Consider the following 27784-nt stretch of genomic DNA (forward strand, 5'->3'; position numbering starts at 1 on the left):
ATATTTAATGTCAAACTCTCAAGTGTTTCACCAACTCTCGTCACAAGTTGACAAGTATCGAATTCAATCAGGCATAATGGCCTATTCAATAAGTTTTCCTCCCAGATTAAGACATGGGGTTACTACGATTGCGGGGCCCTGGGCCAGGGCCCAGTGGGCCCATGCGTTAAGACGGCCCTGCACTTGGGGGAGGGGGGGGAGTAGAAACCCAAACTGTTTCTCTTGGAAACACATGACACTCTTCACTATTTGGTAAGTTAACTTTGGGAATTCATTTGGAAATTATATATGGGAAGTTCAAGGCTGGTAATCATATCTACAACTACCATTTGAGACATAATTTAGCATGGTAACTTTTAATGATCATAGGCCGACCCCATGTTCCACAAATTAATAACTATAATCCTATTTTAGCATGGTCACTTTAAATGATCAATGGTTGACCTCATGATTCACAAATTATTCTCTTCACCTTAGAATGCAAAAAAAAGACACAGACCAAATTTTATTTTGTCACTTACAAATTCTTTTAATTTGGAATGCTTTTAAAACAAACTTATTTCTGTTCATTTCTATACAACACAGAAAACATTCCATTACATTCTCACAAATACCCTTACAAAATATTTAAGTGAGTACTCCAAACTTAAAGACCTTTTAAAGCTCATTGAAGCTACAAATACTATCTTAAATGAAATGATGCAAGACCATAACTTATTATAGTTATAGTATAAGACTATTGTTATAGTATAAGACCATAGCTTACGATAGTTATAGTATAAGACTATAGCTTACTATATTTATAGTATAGGACTATGGCTTACGGTTCTTAGCAGACTATAGTTGCTTGTCCCACACAAGGCTTACTTCATGAGTTGAATTGTGTTGGGTTTGCAACATTCTGAATAAGTAAATCTGCAAACAACTCTCAAAGTAAAAACAATTGGCTGCTGAAAGGAATTCTAGAATTAGTAACTGTGAAATCTGATACAGCAATACTTCTGCATAGTTAATTACCTAATTGTCTTAAACTCCTTGTAAGATTTTAGTGGAATAAAGTAACAGTTGTGCAGCAGTGCGTCTTACGGTAACATACATCTCCTTAATTGGTCAGAGTGTGACTGAATCAACGCACACAGCAGCTTTTACAGATGGCATTTCAAAACAAACAAAATAATGATGTGCATTAGAAGTATAGTTTATTGTCATTTACAATTTTCAACTTGCTCATGACAAATTATAAAGTTTCTTCCTTTGGGGTCTTTCATTTCACAACCTTTGTGAGGGAAAAGTTCTGTTATAAAGTCACCTTCCATTGTACAGGAGCTACGTGGCACCATTTCCAACCATCGCAAAGCACAACGTCTTTGTTATACTCATCGTAGCAACCACTTTGTGGTGCAATCTAGAAAGAGCTTGCTCTACGTTGGGGTCAACTTTCAGCTGCTACTAAATACAGAGGCTGAATGTCAATAGCATCGCTAACCTGTCTAAATATTTCAAGTGGTAAATTTGAGATCCATTTCAATTTGATCATCACCAATCCATTCAAGTCTAGTTAGTTGAGTCGCTAGACAGTTTTAAATCAAGATTACGAGGTATTTGAAATGACTTCAGTCAATGCATTAATATTGTCGATGATGGACATCATTCATCTAGCGTCATTTCACCAGGCCATGTTTCTTCGCCTCCACCTCGTATATAAGAAGCCTCCACATCTTCACCACAAACACCTCCGCCTCCTCGTCCAGTACCTTCAAAACAAAGGGACAGCAAATTTAATTAATAAATAGACCAAACAACTCAGAAATCTATCATTGATGTCCTAACAAATACAAGGTTTCAATCAAAAGCTTGTAGAAAGATGTTTTTGATTTTTCCTTTTCTGTTGTTGTTACAAGATCAATAAAATAGCCTGGATGGAGAAATTAACTAAACACAATTAATTTTGAATAGAATTTTCAATGTCACAATTTTAAGTTAAAAACTAGTTTAAATAAAGAGAAATGCAGATTATTAGAAGATTACTTCAAACTAGGACTGTCAAAGAAAATTATTTCATTTGAGGAATCTCAGTCAACCAAATCATGTATCATCCAGTGGATGGCTAACATTGACTTACCATTGTGATATCATTTAATATGCTCTCTGGACCACTGTGCTCTAAAAGCTTTGTACAAATGAAGTCTGTTAGAGTTGGCTCTTCCTCTCCGATGTACTCTACTATCTTCTTGTTAATCCAAGGCCGGATTCTTCTTTCCATCAAGTTCTGAAATGGAAAAAAAAAAAATCCATAACGTACAGTGACAACTTATCAGCAGCACTTTTATAACTATGGGTTGGTTTCTAGGTAACACAAGACAATCACTTGAAGCAGCCAAAAACTAATGCTCAAAAACAAAGGAAGGAAACATGTTCCCTGTAGAAGTGGATCATGACAGGAAGATATACATAGAAATGCAAACGAAGATAAACAAACAAACGTTTAATAAACAGGTTGTCACAAAAACAGAGCTTGGAAAACTCATCGAAAGAGCAAACACAAAGCTTGGAAACTCATTGGAAACGCTAAGTCCCATTGTGACAACTAAAATTTTATCTGGAGTATGAGTTGTAAAAATGGATTATAAAAGTGGGACTGTGATTTGGTATGCATTGTACTACGGCTTCAGACTGTCACCCTCGGCAATAGGATGAGTTGATAAGGGTCGCCACCACCAACATCAGCATTGAACAGCCCGATCGTAAAATACACAGCCGTAGTATTCTGTGGTTCACTCTTTCAAATTTCTTTCTTACCAATACTTTCACTACTCTTTCAAAAATCTTTTGAATGAGAGAAATTTCTTTACTTTTTCGTTTGTAAGCAGAAGTTAAAAACAACACCTTCCTACAGTCGACAGCTAAGATTGCATTTGCTCCTACATTGATGCCGATACAGACAGAGGAGGCAAGTAAATTTCACTTACATTGTCAACGACCGACCAATCCAGTTGGTAGGCGAACAATTCTTTCTTCTCTGTCGGTATCTTTTCGATCAGACTCTTGATGGATTTCCTCTTCTCTTCTGCGACATTTGAGACGACCTTTGTCTCCTTGGCGACGCTGCTCACGGCCTTCATCTCTTCCTCTGAATAATCGATCGGGACGAGTTTTCTCTTCTTTGGACCGTGATCGCCCCCGTCTTCGTCCTGGTTGAATACTTGCTCCACCGTTAGCTTCTTCTTTCGTTTGCCTTTACCATTACTTGAGACATTCGGACTGGAAGACGATCCTTTGATATAAAAAAGAAGGAGGAACAAATTGAGATTTTTAACCATGGGACACTAGACAAATTATGGATGTCAGACATTTGACCTGTAATAAAATAAAAAACTAGAACACTGCTGATATTGTAAGCTCAACTGACTGTAGCTTAGAGTGACGTGTATCACCTATCGTGGGTCACATTCTATGAAATAAACTCACTTTTATTTTCTTCAAAAAAACTCTCCTCAGCTAAATCATGGACGCTTGTCAGCAAATCCCACCCCACTCCATTGACAGAGGAACTTTTCAAACATTTGGGCAAATCTCCACTCGAAGTTTGGAATGACCCTCGATCTGATTGCACACTTTCTCACATTACAACAAACATGTCACATTACCAAAATGATCCAATATATTCATAAAAATTTCACATTTATTATCATTTCATGTATGTACATCATATCACTGAAGACAGTTAATTTAGAAAAGGATATAAAAATACATATAAACAAAGAAAAGAAGAGATGGTATCCAAGGATGCTATGACCCATCGCCAATATTGTCTGTTTACATATTGAGAGTCTGTGCTCTCTTTTCTGCTAAAATGACATCTTCAACTTACCAAGTTTAAGTCCACTGAATCCCATACCCCTCTTGGTTTCTTTAGGAGCCTCTTCCGGTTCAGGTATTGGTTGTTCGGGGATAATCTCCTTGGGAGCAGAAACAAAACCAAAATAGCATATCTTTAAGATCAGTTCGTTTAGCTTCATATAAACTATGTAATGATCAAAGAAGTATTTGTTCATGTGTCGATGGTGTTGCCAAACTATCAGACGAAATGAAAATTCAGTGAAGGGACACGCCGTCCTTTGGAAGAAACTGACACACATTTTTTACCTGACATATCTGACAATACAAACAACTCTTAAGGACTTTTTAACTCATTACTTTTCATTTTAAGACAGATAATACTCTTCGTTATGAGGAGTTTAATTTGCATTAGTAGATCACTTCTATTTAAGTAGTATTCAACTACCAAAAAAAAAAACAATATCCTGTTCCAAATCAGAAATAACAATGAAAATTAATAAATTTAACATACTCTTGACATTGTCTAATTTTTGACCGACACCTTTTCAAGCAAAGACGCTATAATTCGCTTCACTGTATTGTGAAACATCATAAAGCAAAATAGCTCAGAAAACACATTTGACTCTTCTTAGGCCAACAGTTACAAAACTTAACTATTTATTTACATCTTAATCACAAACTCCACGCAAACTTCCGTCCGCATTTTAACCCTACCCCCCTAGTTACGTCTTTTCCCTCTTTTCTTCATTGTTGTGAAAAAATGTAATCCATCTCACCTCCTGGACTTCTGCAAAAGCTGGTTTCAGGTTATGATGGGTGGGTGGTTTCTCCTCCTCTGGTGGTTCCAGTTCCACCATTTCTTCCTCCTCCTCCTCTTCCTCCGGTTCCTCTTCCTCCTCCTCCTCTACCTCTTCTGGTGGTTCATCTATCTGACCGTCATCCTCTACCTCAATTGTTTCTTCCTTCGGTTGTTCTTTTGCCTGGCTCAGTAACTTTGCTAAATCTACATTTTCCAATCTTCTTTGTTTGTGACCATCTCTCTCCTGCTCCAACTGTGAAACGTAAAAGAGAGATGATTCGATTCTCTACGTCGTTTTCATCACAGAAATATTTCAACTTTGCATTTGGACTAAACCGGGCTAACTCCAACAGCGATATTCTTTGGTTGACTTCAAAGCTCATCTCTTTGTAGCAAGAGAAATGCAATCATTTTAATGAAATATTCAATTAACTTTTTTTCCATCAAAGCGTTTATAGTGTGTAGCTCGAAGCCCAAGAAAAAAAAAACCAAGCAATCCCATTCAGCAATCCCGAACAGTGTGATAAAGCTGTTAACAATATATAGCTAACCTCAAACAGATAAAGAACAATTTAATCTACAAAGACTAGGCTTCTGATGTTACTACGCAAAAACGAGCACTTAAAGAGGTCTGATAGGGGCATTTCTACCGCAGACTGCATTGGAATCTTACGAAAAACCTTGTCCGTCTGGAGAACCATGACATCACACCTTAAAATAACTTGACAGCCCAATGATTTGACTAATATGTTTCAAAACCTTGCAGAAAGAGCTGTTTCTAGTTTGGATCAGTTTATGACAAATAACTTTATCTAATGACACAATGATTATGGATTTGTTAATGTTTAACAGCAAATTAACTGACCCTTGCAAGTTCTTCGTCTAAATTTTCTGATCCTTCTTCCTTTAATCTTCTCTTAATTTCATGGATCTCCTCTGCCTCTCTCCTCCTGTCCCTCATATCCGCTTCCATCTCCTTTTCTCTGTCCTCTCTCCTCTTCTCAAGAGCTGCTCCTCTGCAAGACGGGAACAGAACACATGAAGTAGCTTGCAATATGCATGTAATGAAATGGGCGGTGTTTAGTACACCAATCAATAGACACCAAGAAGAAGTACCTTTTACACTTCCTAAGAATTACTGAATGTTTTGTCCTTGCCCCTCTCATATATATCTATATCTATCTATATCTATCTATCTATATATATATATATATATATTTATATATATATATAAATATATATATATATATATATATATAAATATATATATATATAATTGAAATTGTAAGTGAGTTTGAAAATCCAGAACAGTGGAAAAACTTCCAGCTGCCACCGGGATTCGAACCCAGGCCTCCCGCTTTATATGCGGACACCCTAACCAACTAGACTATGGTTGTATACGGTTGTATGTCCTGAGGTTCAAAATATATTACTGGGGGTGGGGGGTGTCGTTCTTTTTGTGTTTTGTATATTGCTATTATATACTGTAATATTTTGTTCTAATACTTTAATTATTGGGAGCCGGGCACTTAATGAAGCCTGAGAGAGTTTATTATTCTATTTACGTCACATCATGTCTCTTTTATCACTCTCTCTTCTTACCCTCTGATTATTGTATATATTAAATGCATTATGTGAGAAACAAAAAAATGATGTGAAATATATCAATATATATCTACATATATATGTGGGCAGGGTCAAGCGGTAACGGAGGGACATTTGACTGTTTTCCTTACACATTTTGTCTCTCTTTGCATTAGTTTGACGGAGTATGTTGCAATTTCTTGTGTGGTTATCAAGACAGGTAGTTACTTGCTTTATACCCATAAACTTAATTCTTGTGGCTGTTACTGTAGGGAAAATATGGCATGATAAACATCATGGTAACGGAGGGACACCAAATGAACACGTGTTTTCACACTTTTTTTGGAAGATGTCAAATCCACTGTTCTTAAGTTGCACTGACCATGTAACTTATATCAGGTGTTGGCTGGTACATTGCTTCACATACACCATGGAAAAATTAGATGAACAGGCATCAATTGTCAAATCTACAGCTGATTTCGTACAGTAACGGAGGGACAATTCCGATGGTAACGGAGGGACACAAAATGTTCAGTGTTGTTTAGTGTAGCCTTTTGCCTGTTTTTGCTGCTTAGATTCAATATTTTTATTGCTGTTGGACTAAAAGTTATATTACTTAGGGAAACAAGGATAAGAACATTTATCCAACAGCTATGTTCACCAAAACATTAGCAATTTTAGTTGTTAATAAATATGTAAGAAAAAATAGTACGAAATTGATTAAAAGAACAAGTTTAAACAGACCACTCTTCATCATTTAGCACTCTCTAACTGCATTATTAGCAACTGTTGGGAGGGGGGGGGGCTGGTGGCTAGTGCACTTCTAAACAAGTCAGTAAATCACATATTTACAATAGACAGTTCACATATTTACAATAGACAGTTCACATGTACTGTACTGTACCATGTGCAGAAAGGAAATTTCATTACAGTAGTACGACAGTCACATTTTGTCTTCCAAATACTACTAGTACCTTGCAGAAACCACTTGGTGCAATAATTGATACTGGGCTTAAAAGTGAAATGCTGCGGTAACTTCTAACTTTAATGATAAAACCATATATACTGTAATAATGCAGTGGTATTATAAAAATTTAACAACTATCAACAATAATAATACAAAAACATTTTGAGACATAACATGATACAGTTACAGTAGCTACTACTGTACTGCAGAGGTTCAGTATGCCTGAATGTAATATTTGTGGATTAGAAACTATAGATGAGTTAACTTCCTGTGATTTTTTATAAACTCAAAACAAAACAACAATATCATAAAAATAAAAGACAATATTCCAATCACAACTATGCTTTGAAGATGTCTGCAAACTTTTCTATTATTTTTAATCCTGATCAACAAATTTTGAGTTTGCTCTTGCTGAAGGAAAGTGGCTTTGGAAGCTCTTGCAAATGGAAGAAAATGTCCTTGATTCTCACAGCTGAAATATTGCTCACAGTTTTGAACTGGTTGGCAATCAGCAGTGTATGAATGAAAACTTCCATTCTGTACCTTCCAGCCAGTGTTTGTGGTGTGTTTTTTTTTCTAACTCAAAGGTAGCTTTACTTGAGTTCCATAACTTCACATTCTGAGGAACTTATTAATGTTAGTCAATCTGTTGTTCTCCTCACATAAACAGGAAGTCAAGAATTCCATTTTAAGAACACAACTGCTTAGCAAGTAAACTCCCACTGGCAGGAATCTGTGCACAATCTTGCATTAAACAATTGTCCCTCCGTTACCAGTAACGGAGGGACACTACTTCACTTGTTCTTTATTTTAGCATAAAAGTAGCTAACTCCTTGGTTTAACTTTTCTTTAGTGGTTATCCCTATGAAAGTGTTTTATACAAATTATGAAATTTTTCCAGCATTGAATGACTGAGAAATTAAAAAAAAAGTATTTTTTTGGTAACGGAGGGACAGGTAACGGAGGGACAAATCAGGTAATTAGCAATTACTGCTAATTAACAATTTACATACATTGAAGGGGAATTATTCCTGTGATATGCATAATATTGACCATGACTACTAGGCTGTGCAAGTAATCTTTTTAAGTCATCTTTGTACTAGGAAAAATTTGGTTTTAAAAATATCCCCAAAATTCAATAATTTTTGGCATAACGCAAGTGCAAATTGGCATGTGTTATATATGTCTATAACTTTTTATTAAATTAGTATATTTTTGTTCTGCAAGCACAGTGGTAAAATATAACTCTTTACCTATCTAGCCATACCACATTTGACCATGTTCTGTACATTTCCAATTTCAACCCAATTGTTACATTTCCCTTGACCCTGCCCATATATTCATGCTAAAATGAACATACAATCATTACAAATGTATATTTAACAGATGGGTGGCTTGCAGAACACTTACATCTAGTGGTTGAGACAAACTGAAATTATGCAAATCACATAAGGCAGGGTTTCCCTAACTTCATTCCCCCACGAACCCCCTGTGGATGTCAGAGTTGTCCACCAACCCCCAACTTTATTATTATACTATAATACGCTTAACAGTGCTTCGTAAAAGATCAAGTATCACATGCATGGTATGGTACTACTATGGCAACATATGCGTATGGAACGCAAAAAGAGTTTGTCGATAGGACGAGTTTTGTACATTACTAAATTATATGATATATCAGATTTTAGTTCAACAAAAAGTACTCTAGTTTTGATTTTCAGAAACGTCTCACGAACCCCCTGGGATGAACTCACACACCCCCTAGGGGGTTCATGCACCCAAGTTAGGGAACCCCTGACATAAGGTGATGACAAACCAATCTTTCTTTATATCACATTCTGACCAATATCTCAGCAAACTTTGTAATAACTGAAGTTGTAGATAGATGAAGATACCCCCAATACTATTTTTCTGCTCCTTGCATTATCCTTCAAGTGGTTTGCCTTACTTGTAATACTTGATGTCCTGTTTATCGTCATCGTAATCTTCCAGGAAGTCGTGTAAACTCCTCTTGTCCTTATCCACTTCAATCTTCTCATGTTTCTCCTTCTCCTTTGATTTATCGTAGTCTCTTCCCCTCTTCCTCTCTCTGTTCACCCAATTTTTGAGTCTCTGTTATGCATTTGAAAATGAAAATATTTCACAACTTGACCGGATAGGTTACTGCAGTGATCTTATCTGGTATATGAGAATTACATACAGAAATAGAAGAGAAAACATATCTCACAATGTGTTCCTACAGTGGACCAAACCAACAATGTTAATGCCATGTATATTTCATATGTCTCACATTCAATAAAGTTAAATATATAATAGCCAGATATTAAATATTCCTTCATAGTGACATAAAATTACCTGTACAAAATTTTTGGTAAACATTTTGATATTATGCTATACAATTCCATATAACAATGCAGGTCATAGGCAATGCATTGTTAAAATGAAGCCAAAAATAAAGTAACAACTAAAATGTTGACACTTGACAGAAATTGATGTTTTTTTCTGTCATTTCTGGTAGAATCTGAGATATTCATTCATCCATACCTCCTGATAAGCATCTTCTTTTTCTCGTAGTTTCCTCTCCAACTTTCTCCTCTCGTGTTCATCTTCATCGCTGCCCATTTTGTCTCTTTCTCTCTCACGTTCTCTCTCCCTTTCTCTTTCTCTCCTCCTTAACAGAAAGTATAAGAAAAAGAACAATAGTTTTGTTAATTGTTCGAAAGCAAAACGTAGTTAATGAAGGTGGAAGCAGAGGTCTCAAAGACTTACACTTAAAGTAGCTAACTGCATCTGCAACATCAGGTCTCATTCTACATAAAGGACTTTAATGAACAGTATATAACTTGTCTTCTGCTGTAGTGTCTTAAAGGTATTGCCCAGAGGAAAGTTAAGAAAAAAATTCTTGTTGAAATTTTGCTTACAATTCCAACATTATATTTTAAGCTATTTAAAGTCGAAATTTTCAGGTTGTATCATGTAAGTCTTGCAAATGATATTCAGGAATTGAATGCAAATTTCACCTGGATGTTTGAAATATGTTTCTCTTTCATAAGCCAAATATAAACTCTCCTCTCAACTGTCTTTCCAATAAAGAAATGGAATCACAAGATATTCTCTTGCATATCAAACAGACATCAACACAACACTGCCACTTTGACTAGGCCTTAAACAACACAATATTGACACTTACCCTATGCCTTAAAAACACAACACTAACAATTAGCCTAGGCCTTAAACAACACAACATTGACACTTAGCCTAGGCATGAAACAGCACAACACTTACACTAAGCCTAGGCTTTCAACCTTGGTATCATCTTTAAGTACCTCCTCGCCTACCTTTCTCTTTCACGTTCCCGCTCTTCTTCAACCCTCTCTCGTTTCTCTCTCTCTCGTCTCAGTCTGTCTCGTTCTCTCTCCCTCTCCTCTTGTTCCCTCCTTTCTCTCTCCTTGCGTCGTTCACGCTCCCTCTCTCTATCTCTGTCCCTGTCTCTGTCCCGCTCTCTCGGTCTCTCCCGATCACCACCGTCCCTCTCTCTTCGTCTTTCCTTTTCACCGCTGCCTTTGCTGCTCTCTTTCTCTCCTTCCCTTTCCTTTGAGCTATCTCTGTCAGTTTCATCCTAAAATTAAGAAATTCCACAATTTCACATGAAAAGTTTGGCCCAAACATTATTATCTGGAGTAGTATGTAATCTGATCAATTACAACACCCCAAAACTTTAGTCATGAGGTAACAACCTTTTCAACTGTTCTATCAGCATCAATGATGAAGAGTATGGAATAGGGACATGACTGTTGGCATTAAGCAAAATTTGATTTTCTTCATAAATATCTTCTGCAAATAGCTGCATCATTATCACTAAGAGGTGACTGACTTTCAAAAGAATACTACAGCTTGTACGAAGGACAACCCCTGAATTCTTGTTTAAAATTGTCTAAAGAAAATTGGTCTGGGGCTGCTTAGAACTTAAAATATCAATGTAACCAGAAAGCCAGCAAGCTCAGTGATTCCTTGTCTCATAAGTTTATACTGTAAATGGAATCACTTGATTGAAAGAGCAACTGAGGAAAATGTGCCCTGAAGTCAAGTACCAGAACATCATACCAGATACTTGATCATTGTAAAGGTATTACCCTTTTGAATGTTGATGACAGATAACTGTCATTACTGAAAGTGGAAAACCCTCTCAGCCACTTATAAGTGTGGTAAGCCTTACATGTTCATATACATGAACTTGCACTCAAAATCGAAAAGGATTATCCATTGACTTAGCAGCATCAAATAAAGTAAGGTATCAGGAATCAGTTGTCATTTTGACAAAGCATCAACCAGTCAATTCACTTGTAACGATTTTACAGTATAGAATTGTAATTCCAATTTCTAATGCAAATCCCTTTAAAATTTGTTGTCACAGTCTGACAGCCTAAAAGAGATTGTTTATATGCACAGGGAAATATTTAGCCATCCTACTAGTCATCTGGTATAAATCACAAAACAAATTTGCCAATTGGAGATCTATTGAGATAACCTTTTGACCCCTTGAGCCAATTTTTTCACCATTTAAGATAACCTGTTGACCCCTTGAAAAAAGGTTACTCACACTTCCTTTGGCATCATAACCAAACATTGATGAACTGCTGATTGTTCTTAGTGTCAATAAACTGTTTGATATTCAAATCACCAGGACATCTTTAGAAACCCGGCTCTGATTAAATAAACCTTATCCTGTGATGATCAAAAACTTAACAAATTCAGAAATGTTCATGAATGATGAACCTTACCTTATGAGTCAATCTAAAACGATCAATCTCTCTACTGATGATTTGCTTCTTATCGTCTTCCATTTCCAGATCGTCAATTTTCTCCTTTGAGAGTAAAATAAGGGGAAAAAATCCATTATTGGAAAACCCGAGGCAAGAGTTAATCGCAAGTGTGATTGCCCTACCAATAAAACTCGCTAAATAGAGATCAGCAATTGTATTTCACATTTAGCTATCATCAAAACTATGCACAGGAAAATGTAGTATTAGGCTGTCTGTAGATCACAACACATGTATAAACCCCTAACATTTAAACCTTTCTGTTGTCAGTTACTTATTTTATTCCTTCAAACTTGTTCCTGTTATGATTTGCTTCTGTATACATATCAAAAACAGCTGTCTTCATTGATTTAGAAACTTTTTGAAAATATTGTATGATACTAAAATCACGTCAAAAAATGCAGTTCATTCTCTTAAGAGGGAAGGAAGAAAACTATTGGAGAATTTTCAAAATTTTGGTTTGATTTTGACAAGTAGTTTAATAAATAATATGCAAAGGTGTCCAGATTTAAACTTGAATAGAATCTATACCAGCTCGCTAATTAACAAAACATTCGCCTGATGAAGACATCTCACAGTGTGTCTTATGTTGATCTTTCTTAATCTTATTTTGAGAAATATTCTGTAGGTTTGGCAAATTTTAATTATTTAACCATATGCAAACAGCTGTTTATCCAAATGGATATGCCAACAATTCTCTTCAGATCGATTCACTGCCACTTTCTGGAATGTATTGAAGAAACTGGTGTGTGATCCCTGTTTCATGGTAAACAGAATACTGTGGGTAACGACAGGCACCACCCGCAAAGTAATGGTTAACACCAGCAGGTTCTTCAGAACAAATCCTGTCATAGCCGATAACTTATTTTTTAAATTTATTCCAAAATTCCACTTCATTTTTTCTGTTATTTGATTCTATGAGGGACAAAATCTGCTTTGTGATAAATCTTTTTGCTTAAAATAACAACATTCTTTTTACTTACATCGCGTTGCTCCTTTGGTTTCTTCAACATTTTCTTGTTTTCATCTCTGTTGTTATCAGAAGCTTGATGAAAAGAAACAAAACAAGAAATTATAACTCAAATTGCCTAAATTGGAAGCTTGTTCACAGGGTCAAGTTCTTACCCTCACCTGTACTGACACTAAACTTTGAACCAACATCAAAGTTCCTTTTCACTTTTCTATATTATTAATTTTTTTTAATTATGTCAAACAGTGAAGATAAAGAATAGATAAAACATGTTAATATTCATATTCACAGCAAACTGAAAGAAATCTATCTTTACAAGGATCTTAGTCTTATCAACACAAATTTCAACCAAAGTAATACTATTTGTATCCCAACTCTAGAATTTGAGAACAAAATATTCCACTGGAAAGGACTGATTGCTAAATTAGGGATACAAATAATAAGCAGCACAAAAGTACAGGAAGATATCTTTGGAGTTTTAAGAGCAAATTATGGGAGAGTTCGCTTCATCTATTGTATTTTAATAGGAGCCTAATGGAAGTGAGAATAGTAACAGGTAAGTAAAGTAGGTGACCCCATGAGCATTTCTAACTTGCAAGACATCTTTGTTCATGCACTGGCCAAGAACTGCAAACTTCCTGGTCTTTAAGCTGTCCTAGTAAAGGACACTACCTCTAAAATGATGTCATGTTCTATCTATTACATATAGTCTAAGCTCATGCAGTATGATAATACAATGATTATTTGCAAATTTCTTTAACCTACATTCAACACCACCAACATTTTTGAAGGCAAAAGAAAATCTAAGAATAAAATGCTTTCTGTATTTTAATAGGAGAATATCATAGCAAAAATTTCAATTGAAGATAAGGAGTTACAAGAATAATAATGGAAGGTTGATGGCCTGAGCTAGATTTATTTGTGGAATCACTGGTAAATCTCCTTGAGAGGCACAACTCAGATAACCATATTGGACTGATTATAAACACCTATATGCATGGTCAGAGTATTAACAGTTCACACTGGACTTGTCTATGACTTAACCATACCTAACAGGGAATTACTTATCACACAGAGACATGAGTATTATCTTATGATAAGCAAACTTTATCAACACCACATTTATTATTTCAAACGTAAAAATAACTGAAGTTGTCTGTTCTAAGCATTTTGGTTTTGTTATTAATTCTCAGGTCTCTTTCGTGTTCTCTTAACCTTGTGACTCCCAAAACTTTAATAGCATCCTACTGAATCTCATGGCAAAAGGAAATCCTTGAAATTGGCCATTGTTTCCTCTCCTCTCATGCAAGCAGTACTTCAATGATAAATATGGAGAATAGTGAAGAAAGATTGGAAGGAGGAAATAACAGGCCAACTTACAAAAGGGAGTATAACTGGAGGTACGCCCCATGTTTCCTGGAATAAATAGAAACACGTTCTGGTTCCAGTGTTTGCTCATGTACATAGCAAACAATTGATAGGATTAAAATGGATAGAACATTTTGAATGTAATACAGTCTTGTCGCACACTAACAGTGCCAAACTGACGAGGGGAACACTTTAAATTCCTTCCGAAGATGACACGTGTAAAACAGCATAAAAGAAGAAAAGGCTCACTACCATTTTACCGAAGCAAATAGTTTTAAATTTTGAGGACTACACTTGAAAATGATCTAATGCTTTTGAAACAAATAAAATCCGACACAAGACATTTTCACTATTTTGTCTTTGAGGGAGTCAACTATATACAAAGAGACAAAAACCCAACCATTATCATTTACCTATGCCAAAAAAATAACTGTCATGAACGACTATCCCCCCTCCCCGCCCCCCACCATGGCTAAGAGAAACCGTTATGCACCTAGCAGATGGTATTTGTTTTCTATTCTAAAGTCATCTCTGGTGCTACCCTGAGTGTTCACCATTTGGTGGAACTATGAGGACACAATGTATTATGCAAATTGACATGATTTTTCAACATCACTATCTAGCAAACAGGTAGGGATTTTTTTTATGTTGCCCCTCCTTTAGTATGCCTACCGGACACAGCACAACATTTAAAAAAAAAAATTTTCATACTCAAAATTTATTTCAAAACAAAGGCTGATATGGATGCATTATGGCAAAGATTGAACAGAGGAGAAAGTTTCCTCAAATTCATGAATAATGAGATGTTTGAAATGAGTTTAATATGTTAAGTTTGGACGGTCCCACATCATATCACAGTCCATTGGTGAAATATATGAATAAAATATATCATATATTAACACACTGAGAAGTGTCTGCATGTTCGTAAAAGCCTTGCAATCAACTTTTTGTCTCATCACATTCCATTTCCACAACCAAAGATACCGGTTAACTTTAAAGAACAATGAAAAGATTAATCAAAAACAAAACAAAGGAAAGTGACAATCAAGTTAATGTGCCAAAGAAAACTGAGAGAAAGAAATTGCAGATGGAATGCGGATATTTGGGAGGAAAAGAAAACCTAACCAACATTAGTCAACTTATAGAGATTTGTATAACGAACAACTCCCACAGGTAACTATATAAAGAAATCTCTTTATTTTAGAGATATCATGATTTCATATCCCTTCCTTCATCAATATAACTAAGGACATCCATTAAAATTATGACCACTGAGGCTCAAACTTTATTATCTCATTATTCACTTTGTATGTATATTTGTTAAATCTTCAGCATTTCCTTCATTTTGGCATTGTTTAACTCTCACCATGAAATATGAAAGCAAACACACTTTAATATATTTTCCCCCTGGTTGTACAATGATATAACAGAACATGACAACAAATATTGCAATCCCTTAACACTTTATTTGTCATCTGTTGATGGGTTAGGTAATCTCCTCCTGTTAACTCGCAACATGTGCAAGACATTTGATCTGCTAACAAACTAACCAAGAGAGAGAAAGAAATATGTGACAGATCAAAGAGGTCTCTATCTTCCTACGAGTGCTTAAAATTAGGTGAGAGAACCCGTCCTGAAGAGAACATAAATGATCAGAGCGATCCTTACTTGAAAGGCAAACCTTGCACAGCAAGTCAACAGATACTGTTATAATTACCACACGAATGATGGAGAACGTTAGAGATGAACGGCTGGTTTGATTAGAAAGTTAAATGGAAAGTTAAAAACTTACGGGGAGGTTTGTTTAAGACTGCCTTATAATCGATGATTAGTTTGTTCATCTCCAACTTGATTCTTTCGTCTTCCATCCTGGTTCGATCGTCGATATCTTCCTCGGAGCTCTACGTCAGAAAGGATAAAAATAATAGATCAAACTTAAGATGGTCGCTCCAAACCTCTCTCGAGGGAGGCCAGAGCAAGATCGTATAGTCTTTCGTTTGCAAACTACGAGCCACTGCATTTTGATAAGCAAAGAATTAACTAGGACTCAATTTTTGTTTTAATTACAAATTTGTCTTCCTCTTTAGAGGAGAGGTTTTTGATGTCAGTCTGTCGTTGTTAGTTACATTCGTAACCGTTCCCAATGTAGTATCCCAAACTAGTATTTCTATAAGCTTTTTTAACTTATTACAAGCAATTTACTTTTAGCATTTCGATACATTTCTGCAGTCCTTTTCAAAGGGAAATGAGCTCTTCCTCAAAAGTGAAAACAATATATTTTATATCAAGCTTTCTGAACTTCTGAATATGAATATAGAGAGAGGGAGAGCTGATGAACTGATACGGATGCAAACTATGATCTCCCACGGATATGTTCAAAACAATTAGGGGAAAAGATTGTCTAAAAACGGTTCACTCCTTTCTTACTATAAAATGATAAAGCAAGATATGAAATGGTCTCGTTTTACCACAGCTGCCGTTAGTGAAAGTTATAAAGGAGAGCTTTATATGGACAAGCATTCAAGCAAGTTAAGTATATATAACCACAACCAGAACTCTGAACACCACTGCCCCTGTACTTGCAAGGCAGTACTTTAACTACAGGGTATGTGACTTGTTAACATTCCTATATTACCTTAATTGATATTTCTATTCCAGGTATAGTTTATGTGTCAAATTGTTATGTAGTCAAATGTTGTCTTTGCAGGGAAAGCTAAAAAAGATGTCGCTATTGCTATCCTATAGTACCTATACAAATAAATGCATCCTAATTAATTAACAAAGCTTGAATATAAAAAATAAACTAAATAAATAAAGTAGTTACACAAAGTAAATCTCTCCTGAGTAAGAAGTTATGAAGACTTGATCATTTAAAGTACAAGGTATGTGTACTACATTGCATGGTTCAGTCATTAGATTCTTGCCTACACTATCAGAATCTATGCACTTGGTCCTAGTTTCACATTCTCCTCTCAATCTTGTCACCTAACTGCAACATGTGTTCCCATCCGAACTCATTATATTGCTCAGGTATAGTGCATATATAGCATATATAAACTCATGTATAGCTTTAGATTACAAGAAGTCTAGACCCCCCATAAGTCTATCAAGTGTAACATAATTTGATGGCATTCTCATCAAATTTCTATGTTATAAAATTTGCAGCTATCTGATGTTATAGTGTAGAGGTTAACCTTTGGCCCTGAATAATATGAATGCCTTAAGACACCTTTGGGACCAAACAACACACAGTTACTGTAACTGGCAGATTGGACTGCGTGGACTGGATTTAGTGCTTAAGAGAGAGCAAAACTGTCAAGATTATGCAAGAAAAAGAGGCACGAAAATGGAGAAGGGGAAAAAAGCTGAAATCCAAACACCATTTGTGGCCTTTCTCTTTTGAATGGATCAAAATAGCCGTTCTTTTCGGAATGTATAACTGCGATGTGGAAAGGCCTTCTTACAAATAGATGTAACAGTGGGATGATAAATTTCAACTCCTCTTTCTGATATCGGGTGGGGGGGGGGGGGGGAATCTTCAAAATTAGAAGGGAAATAAAAACGCCTTTGCTGCAGATTTTTGTAGTCTTCCTTTATAACCCATATTTGAATACTAATGAAAATAGTAATGAAAAAAGCCTCGGTTTTCTACACCAGAGATGGAAGCAATACCAAAGGAAAGCCAATGAGAGAGAGATATAGGCGTATCAGAGAAGAGACTGTGACATAATGAATCTATGGGAAAGATCGGCTGAAGGAAGAGTAATACAGACTGTACTTACACTTTTATCATCCTGTAAAAATTAATAGAGTATTTCAAAACAGTTAATCCACAAACTGATGATTTTCAGTTGCAACAACTATTACCGGGACCTCACTTTATATGAACTACAACAATGCAGGAGTCATACAGCGATGCACTCCCATCGTAGTGTCTAGGGTCAAAACCTCATGGCATTAAATCATCATTGAGACTGTAAGTTTAATGCTGTAGTGTGACACAGGTACCCATGTCCCACTAGACACAATTTTTCCTCCGATCACATTACTCTACTTATTGAGCGTTCCCAGGGACTAAGATTCCGTACAAAGGTAGGTAATATAAATGAGTATCATTAACAGAACAAGTCAATTATGAAATGATTACTGTAATATCTGTAGAGACCTATTGAGGTAAACAATATCAGCCACTATATCTGCTACTTGTCTAGACTGTTCAAAGAGGTCCTTGAATGCCCCCTCCCCCCCTCAAAGAGGGGATCAATAAAGGCATTCTAATATATATGAGAAGCAACAAAACATCTGACAGCGGTTAATTGCAGTAAGAGGTATACTTTCATGTCAAAAATGTTACCGTCACATCTTGAGCTGTTAGGTTGAGGAGGGCATTCCTTATCTCTCTCTCTCTTTGCCCAATGTACCAGAATAACTGACTTAGATTATCCTTTTGTTTTCAAAACTTTCAATTTGCAAAACTGATCATAAGATTCAAGCTTAGTCCTTTTATTGAAACAAGTGCTTCTAAAAACATGGCAACGCATGAAACAAACCAACAGGCTTATCCGATGCACTCAGAGCAAGCCAATATAATTTAAACATGATAAGGTTCCCACATCACTCTTGGAATCTCATCAAACCTAGAAAATGTAGAATTTTAGTCTTGCCAAGTTGCCATTATCTTTTGTCCTGTATACATCTTGCTTTGAAAAGAGAAGAGTGTCTTTCTTGAAATTAAAGTTTAATAAGCCAGATTACCAAATAAATGGAATGTAGCTATGATGTTAATTCCTTCACCATTTTGTAGAGCTTAAAACACAACTGTACAGACAACTTGGTCAGTGAATAATATAGTCTATAACATCGTGTCAAAACTGAATCAACTGTAAAGCGCTCACCTCCTTGCCCTTCAGTTTGTTCTTCTCTGACAGGTACGTATCCAATAATGCTCGGGTCTTGGCATCAACTTTGACCTACAAAGAAACAAACATCTCTTCTGATGATAAAAGTGTTCAATGACATGTCAATATTTCAACAGTTAGTCTGTTCTTTCCAACAGCTAGTTAAAATCCATGAAATCAATAGAAATTTAGTGACCTGTTAGTAAATATATTTTATCAGAATCCAGAGCCAATTTCTCAGATGACAGAAAGAGGTCATACCCATAGACGAAACACTCTTGAGATAAAATGTCATAACACGCAACAGAGGTGCATCGACAACGTGGAAGTATGATGTCAGACCAAAACGTTCATTCAATTCAAAATTTCAAATTTTCCGTATCCTATAAATAATCTCATTTCCAATGATTTTATGACAAATATCAGAACAAACGTACAAACTCGAATGGTCAAAGACCCACAGTAAACAATTGTAAAAAACAATTTGTTACAGGAATGACCGACAGGTGAGTCAAATTGATTATTCGGGTCTTTTGACCTCTACAGTTGCGATAAATCACCCCTAGAGTTGTTAAATGAAACCATTTTATCTCCGGAGTGCTTCTTCGAGAGGGATGAACCTTGACTGGTGCACCAATCCGTGACAGCAGGGGTACTGCAGGGTGGTAAGACTTGGGTCAGCTGGGTCTGGTATCGTACCTTTTATGATCTCTCACCTCTAGATGACATTCCCAGTGACATCGATCAGCTTCTCCATCTTGGGCTGTCTTCGATGACGACAGTTAAGCTCTCCCGTCGTCCACCAAGACTCTGTTCTTCTTTCTCATGACTTCCACCAAAGATTAGGCAGGTGTAAGAAAGGTTTGTGAAAGGCATGCTACCTTGTTCCACATATCAACTACAAGACTCTATTAAAGATGTATCTCGGATTCTTTGTATCTCTGCATTTCATAGTGAGGGAGAGCAAGGGGACAGGGGGTGAGTATTTTCTCTAGCAATAAATGCACTAGTACCACAGCCATGTTGATATATGCATTGGAGGTAGGAAGACATCCCAAGGTAACGGTTTCAATTTTTTTGGGACTTGTTGATAAATAATACCGTCTCATCTTTCCAGTCTGTAGTTATCGTGTTAAACAAATATTGCATGCCTTTCACAGAACTTTCAGTGCAACCCATTACATAATTTAAACTTAACCTTAATACCATTTTCAGCTGACCCAAACCTTACCAATAACCATCACAACTTCTATAAAGTCGAGTTTATCTTTTTGTCTTTTATCGACTTGCCAGTGACTTGCAACTTTCAGAAAGCTCATACTGCTATTAAACCAACAGTAAATTAAAAACAGTAACCGATAAACTATAGAAAACCTAGGAAAGGTAGAATTAGGTAGATTCTAAGTTGATGCACCAATCAAGGTTACTGACTTTATATATCAGTAAGGGTATTAACATGTGTCAACAAATTAAAAAAAAAACTCTGTACCTACTACATTCACCATACCACAAAATTGGCTTTAAAATTCAGGGTCAACAGACCCAACAAAAAATGAATTTTATGCTACATCCTGTATAATGCACTGCTTCAGCAATTAACTACTTTTGCAACCGACAAAGAAGATATTCCAAGCTTTAATCACCTTTGCTTGAATATCCTCAAGATTTAAACATCAAGGTCTGCTTCAACCGTTTCTAAATTCATCGATTTCAAAGCAAACAAACAGATCTAGATTTACTAAACATGGCAAAAATCTCATAATTCCAATAAGATGATATTAGATAGTGGTCTTCCATAGCCACTACAAGCACTGAAATAATTACATTCAATCAACAACGAAAAAGGCAAAATGCTAATCAACAAAAATATAACTTTCTTTTTTTCTTTCTAAATCTCTGAATATAGAGAACAATAGAAAACCTTCAAAGGAAGAAGACAAATTAAATTCAAACACAATGGTAGTCCAAATACACAAATAAGGGTGGAGTCAGATCTTCTGAAACACCAATGAAGGAGTAGTAAATTCTTTCACAGAATGACTGGAGAAGTTCAATGGGTTTTGTTTCTATGAAGAGAGACGATTGCACTACTAAGTATCTGGCGTCTATACTTACCAACCAATCAATTCTCACATCTCTGGTTGTGGAACGCATCAAAGGTTATCAGAGGCAATGAAATTCCTTCCTTGGCTGTCACCCTCAAATCATGAAATGTTATTAGTGTCTTAATGAAATGATCATATTTTTTTTCAACTTACAGAGAATGGTTAAGGCCAAACAATTGCTTACGGTACAAGCAGAGTGATGCACCAAGGCCTACAATTAAGTGCCTGTCCCTTGGGAGTGTGTCCTGTGAAAAGTAATGTTCAGTTAAGGCTGAGGTTTCGTGGGATGTAAAGGAGAAAGCTATTGTTTCTATACTGTCGCTTTCTCTGTAAATCCATCCAGAATGCATGAAAATGTTACTTTTACATGCAGAGCCATTTTAACTGGCCACAAGTTGCTTTTATCCTTTCTACTCTAAGTGCTCACCAGAGAGCAATATTAAGATATCTAAGTTTCAAATTTATAAATAGTCCGGGTTGGACTAAGATTTTGTTTCTGACCGAGATTTCTCCCCGAAAGCTTTTTGTGTTTCCCACAAACTTGGTTTAAGTTAATTTTCAAACTGAGTGGTTGTACATACTAATTTAAGGATGGACCCCCCAATCAACTTTCTTGCGGGATAAATATATTCTGTAAGAGGGGGATTTTATTCGTACCAGTCCGCTAAGTGTACTTACCAGGAGGTTTTTATCGCCAAGAGTCAATTCATGCAACAGTCTTATTGCCCTCAGTGTATTCTCCGGCTCTTTGTACTCACAAAATCCAAACGCTTGAAGGTTGCCGGAGGCTCCTTGAACACGTTTCCAATTCAGTACTATTCCACATCTCTGAGGACATAAAACACAAGACTAAAACTAAAACAAAGATTTAAACATTCCGTGCTGTAACCCCTAATTCATTCAAGAGAGCAGCGAATAAAATAATTAACTAACCATGATATGAGTCTAATGACAACCGTTGTGAAAAGTTACCGCCTTCAGTACCACATGCTGCAAGAGGTCAATATCACTAAGCAAACCTGAAATTTCCAAAGTTTTTAAATTCTTATGGAGCCTCGGTCATGGATGTACGATACTAATCCTAGATATACTGATCCATAGGTTATATCAGTCTTAATCCGGTTACTCATTTTGGCTCTGACTTTGCGGTTTCAATATAACAGCTAAATCATTGTAGGAATAGTGTAAATTTGCACTTCTGCTGCCACCACATCTTGTTCGTACCCTGTCTTCATGTTAGCACATAGATGCTCATAATCACGGTACAAATAATAAAGGTACACATATCAATATATGATGATCATATCATCATATCATAATCAATAATGAAGGTACACATTATCAATAATCAATACCATAATCATATCATAGTCAATATATGAAGGTACACATATAGCTACAAATTGGTCTTTTTGTATATGACTTTTAAATAATTGAAGCAAGAAGTCACAGGTGGTAATTTTGTTGGCTATGTGTGTACCATAGCGAGGAGTAGTAACAGAACTAGGGCTGTGTGTTTTCGTTTAAAGACCTAAACGTTTAAACGGCCGATTTTTTGTTCATTTAAACGTTTAAACGTTTGCGAAAATCGTGAGAAAACGCCGAGCACGCGTAGCGAGCGAGCCTAAAGGCGTGGGGTCCAGGGGATCGCCCTAGGGCCCTGGTGGGGCGAAGACCCCGGAAAAGGAAAAGGAAATTTTTGCGTGTCTGGTGAAAAAAAAATTCGCAGTTAAGGATGCAAAATACTGACAACTTTTTTAATTTAAATTGTCACGAAGATGATGACAAATTTTAAATGACAAGTTAGAGTAGCTATATTACGTTATAAAATGAAAAGAGATTTAATCTGTCTTACAATCTTTGAAAAGTTTAACTTACAGAACCTCCGATATTATGAAACAAAAAAAGTTCGGCAAAGCCCCGTTTCTAGACTGCCTAACAATGAATAGCGCGCACTAAACGTACATCAGTTTACAACTGCAGTACGGTTTAACCGAACTTAAAAACTACGGTAGGATACTGTACATGTGCTCAGAATTTTCCCAGGTACCTTGCCAAACAACTGTGCACTCATCCCCTGTCTAACACCTGTTTGTTAACATTTTTGGCACGTTTCCAAGAAACATTTCATGGAGTTTTCCCATGATACACGAGACACAGTTCATACATGCAGCACAAGATATCAAGCTATGGCCATCTTTATGAAAGTAAACCTTGTAATAAAATATGTTTTAGGCCACACGGCATGATTAACTAATGCTAAACATTATTTCCATGTTCTTGTGGAAAACGTCAAGTTGGCAAAATACAATTAGTTGTGTTTTTGTAGTTACGTGAGATCCATAAAAGACGAGGTGGTTAGGCTATTTGCTATACACTTAACTATGGTAGGACATTTTTTCCGTATTTTGGAAATTCTAGAAAATACTTTCCTTTCCCCCCGCTTAACACCAGATGTGGTCTTACGGTTTATTCATAAATGGGTGTACTAGAGCCTTGTTTACATGACATTAGTTGCATTTAGCACGATATGCCAGTTTCGCGTGAATTTTTCGAAAGTGTTTTGCTGGATCTTTCGTAAAATTTGAAAGGACCGAACTTACTTTTCGTACCCATTGGTAATTTCTATACTGATTTTCAAAGTTTTTTTCGATCTCCAATCAATACATTTCCTTTGATCATGGATTTGAACAACTATTACCAAGTCGAGTATTCGACCCGGTATTGTCTGGTCGGAGAGTTCAACGTGATGGACAGGGATTGTAATCATTTCGATCGAACATGCATTGACTGGATTATCTGCGCCACCACTTTTGGCTCGATATGAAGTACACTTGTGCCGCGAATCAGGAAGTTTTCACAAAAGGATAACAGCGTTCAAGTTAAAGCCATTCATATTGCCGGATACATCGGGGGGGCAAAAGTTGGATTACGTTCGCGGTTTATGATTCGACTGATCTTAAGTTGTGTTGTTATTTCGCGTAGTAGACAAAATAAACACGGGAATTGATACGCGATTTTTGCCAATAATTTAATTTTCAGTTGATATCATAGTTTCGTTTAAACGTTCATCAGGTTTTATTAAACGTTTAAACGATGTTTCGTTCGTTTACACGTTTAGACGTGTAAACAGCACAGCACTAAACAGAACCATTAAGGTAAAAGCTTACCGCCAGCAGTTGTCGAATTAAAACATCAGGAGCTTTCTCTGATATATTTCCTACAAAGACAGTGGTTTTGGGTGCCTCGGGGCCTCCGTCACTTTTCTCTGGCTCCTTCTGAAAGTGATTGAAAACAAACCAAGTTGTTAGTGATTCTGGCGCTGACAAAAATACAAACTTCAAGTGTAACAGATTTACCAGGAAGTATAATCCATATCAATCCTCCCCATCATGAATAAGTATCAACATCCAACATGGGAGCTTCTATGAATATATTAAATATTATTTAGATAAGGAGTTACCATAATTAATTTTCCCATCATAAATAATGGACAGTAACTATGGACTGTAAATGCCTCTCTGTAACCTTATACCTGAAGAAATATTCTCAGAAAAGAAAACTATGGGTGGACTAAGAGAACAACAAATTCCACATATGAAAATAAATCATACATGGTTATATGCTTTCCATCCAAGTTGATGAAAGTGTTCATTACTTCATTAAGTTCAGAGCAAGTACTGATCAGAGTAACTTTGTAACCTCCTTTAACTGTCAAATATAATCCTCAGCATAATCTCTCCCTAGGATCAATCACAAAACACAGCTATGATCTCCTTGAAGGATTGCACTTACAGTCTCAGCAGGTTTGGGAGGTATCGGTGAAGGCTGGCTGTTCCTCAGATGCATAGACGCTGCTGTCCTGGCTATGATACCCTGACATGAAACAAAATATTCAAACGCTGAGAAACAACGCAATAGGTGACATCTCACTGAGAGAAACAACCCAAAAATAGGCAATCTATACATCAGGCTTTATTTACTAAATTTCAAGCTGAAAAATTTGACAACAGATTATATGATGAATATTCTTAGGTTAAGTGCTAATGTTTGAAGGAAGCTGGTTTATAGGAGACACCAACATGCTAGCAATGATCAACCTTCAGATCAACTGGACCATGTAATACTTTTTAGCCTTATGGTTATTTCCAAGAGCTACAGACATGGACAAATAAGTTAATAAAATGTTCTGGTTACAAGAAGTATAAAATATACTTCACAAGCACTGTGTAAGGCCTGCGCATTACCTCCAGATCTGAAGATATGCATGCAGATTACATAACTGGCATATGTATAAGTCTTGAAGAGTATATTGCACAAAAAACTGAAAGACATATATGCTTTACATACTTCTTAATGAATCATTTAAGAACCATTCTGTATCATATTGAAATGAAAAGATGAAAAAGGTACTACTGGAAGCTGAGTGAAAAATAGACGTCCTTGATTCACCTTGAACCTCATTGTTTACTAAATCTTTTACTTAAATCAAGCAAAAAGGAAAAATTTACATTAATGCAATCTTGAAGCCACAACTTACCCCAGGTGGTGCTGAAATAAGACCAACTTGTGTTGCAGGAACAAACACCCCACCTACAAGACAAAGCAAGTACTAACATTATTGCCAATGCCTTCTCAACATGGGCTTTAATGAATAGAATGGTTAAATTTTCAACATGATATAAAGTCTGAAATACCATATCATTCATAGGTAATCAAAACCTTTCTAAATTCCTGACTGGACGGAAATTTCATGTTTCAATTTGAATGTTTCTCAACATAATACTGTTGAGCCCCTCTTAAACTAAGGGATTGTAAGATCACAAATTTGTAAACATGTGACTTAGCACTGTGTCAAGGTATATCCTGCATGAATTACATAATTTCTGGAGCATTTTACAAAAAATGTTAACAATACCAGCCTCAAAATGCCTTTAAGAAATTAATGCATACCTGGCATGTGCGGGTTGAACGGACCACCACCTGCCATTGTTCCTGGTACAGCAGCAAAACCAGGCAAGCCAAATGCCGGCCTCCCTGGAAACGACATATTTCTATAAAGTCACCACAGAAATAAGTTGACGATGAAAGACCAGAAGTACCTGTGCAAAATAACATAATCAAAAATCTTATTACATTTACAAAAGGGGATGGCCTATCTACTTTTGAAACCTGCAACGGTTTCAGCCACTTAACTTACTGCTGGTAGTAGGCCTTATCTAATTCTCTCCCTACTGCTGGAATGTTATGTCGATATAATGAGTCGGGTTAGTTATGGCAGGCATACTCATACTAGGCTAGTTAGTAGTTGTTTATTATCAATTGCCTAGCCTAATTACTGATAAGACAATAACTAGGAATTTAATTGTTTTAATCCATACATGGGTTAGCCACTAGATTATTAGTTCTAGCAATTAAGACTAAATCTAGGCCTACAGCTACTGACTTACAAGTAACACTTACAAGTTACTTAATATTTTGTTATTTGTCATTACGTTCAGTACGAAGACTAGCTTAGGATTCGTTTTTGACTTGAACCACAACGTTAGGATAGACATCACTTAACATATGCGAATCACACGTTTTACATTAAAAATTAACTAGATAATACACGAAAACGATAAAATCAGATACCATCGTGTAAATGTGATGGGTTTTAATTTTGATTCAATAATCGCAAAAAGGAAGTGAACCTTTCAACTGGCAGTTTTCCTCGGAGAAGTAATATCGTGGTAGCCTAGATATGCTTTCCTTCTAGTTTCACGCGTTGTATGGCAATTCGTTGTAACCAATAGAGGGCGCTTGATCGAAATGTACAAATTTAAGAAAAGTATCGTACATAATTAGAATACATTGAAAACAAAGTATGATCATATTCCTGACTAAATTCTCATCCAATTTAGTACTAAATTTGGTTCATCATTTTATTATCACACCAAATTCATTTGTATTCCAGAAGTGTAAATGGTTTTAAGAATGCTTTGGTTATTTAAACAATTACAACATTTTTCCACGACACTAAACCAGGCGCGGCGGAACGGAAAAATTATTGGGGGGGGGGGGGGGGGGGCAGTGGCGTCGCCAAGGGGGGGCCGGGGGGCACGTGCCCCCCTGGAAAACCTACTGCCCCCCCCCCCGGGTGCCCCCCCCCATCTGAGATTTGGGTTGGTAAAAAAATATATATATATATATTTTGTTATATTCAACTCCCATCATCTGAGTTGGTTTTTCATAAGGACAAAGAAGCACAGTAATTCGTATTTTCTTCAAATGAGCTGCGAAAAAAATTAACAAGTTTATCCTTCAACGTCGGGTATCGAAGTCGTAACCCGCGCCATCACAACAGGTGTCGATACTAACATTGAATGTGTCAGTACTCAAGCCATACCAGCGGATATACAAGTCCGCTTCGCGAGCTACATGACTGTGAGAA

At 36.3% G+C, this 27784-nt stretch overlaps 1 protein-coding gene across 4 annotated transcripts; it reads right to left on the reverse strand.

Moving 5' to 3' along the window:
• Positions 1 to 499: 499 nt before the first annotated feature.
• Positions 500 to 27178, reverse strand: LOC139971634 (RNA-binding protein 25-like). 4 transcript variants are annotated; one of them, XM_071978275.1, is made up of 20 exons: positions 27045 to 27178; positions 26305 to 26453; positions 25892 to 25944; positions 25147 to 25227; positions 24522 to 24629; positions 22030 to 22179; positions 19244 to 19318; positions 16141 to 16249; positions 14361 to 14396; positions 12994 to 13055; positions 11972 to 12055; positions 10529 to 10809; positions 9735 to 9861; positions 9139 to 9302; positions 5505 to 5655; positions 4617 to 4892; positions 3872 to 3959; positions 2970 to 3274; positions 2123 to 2269; positions 500 to 1754 (listed from the first exon to the last, which is right to left on the reverse strand). In XM_071978275.1, exons 2-20 carry the CDS (start codon positions 26399 to 26401, stop codon positions 1662 to 1664), a joined length of 2487 nt encoding a protein of 828 aa, XP_071834376.1. In that variant the 5' UTR covers positions 26402 to 26453; positions 27045 to 27178; the 3' UTR covers positions 500 to 1661. The 4 variants fall into 4 exon arrangements, with proteins under 4 accessions (XP_071834376.1, XP_071834377.1, XP_071834378.1 ...); XM_071978276.1 differs by having other exon boundaries at positions 26986 to 27100; XM_071978277.1 differs by lacking the exon at positions 14361 to 14396.
• Positions 27179 to 27784: the final 606 nt, after the last annotated feature.

The sequence above is a fragment of the Apostichopus japonicus genome, chromosome 8 (assembly GCF_037975245.1).
Source record: "Apostichopus japonicus isolate 1M-3 chromosome 8, ASM3797524v1, whole genome shotgun sequence".
Lineage (NCBI taxonomy): Eukaryota > Metazoa > Echinodermata > Holothuroidea > Aspidochirotida > Stichopodidae > Apostichopus > Apostichopus japonicus.

What these genes read in the sequence shown, in the direction of transcription:
- LOC139971634 (XM_071978275.1), bottom strand. Translation starts at nt 26,401, where the DNA reads ATGTCGTTTCCAGGGAGGCCGGCATTTGGCTTGCCTGGTTTTGCTGCT. An exon ending in GTTTTAGATTGACTCATAAG is followed by an intron (nt 10,810 to 11,971) that starts GTAAGGTTCATC and finishes TCTTAATTTTAG; the next exon opens with GATGAAACTGACAGAGATAG. An exon ending in AAGAAGATGCTTATCAGGAG is followed by an intron (nt 9,303 to 9,734) that starts GTATGGATGAAT and finishes AATGCATAACAG; the next exon opens with AGACTCAAAAATTGGGTGAA.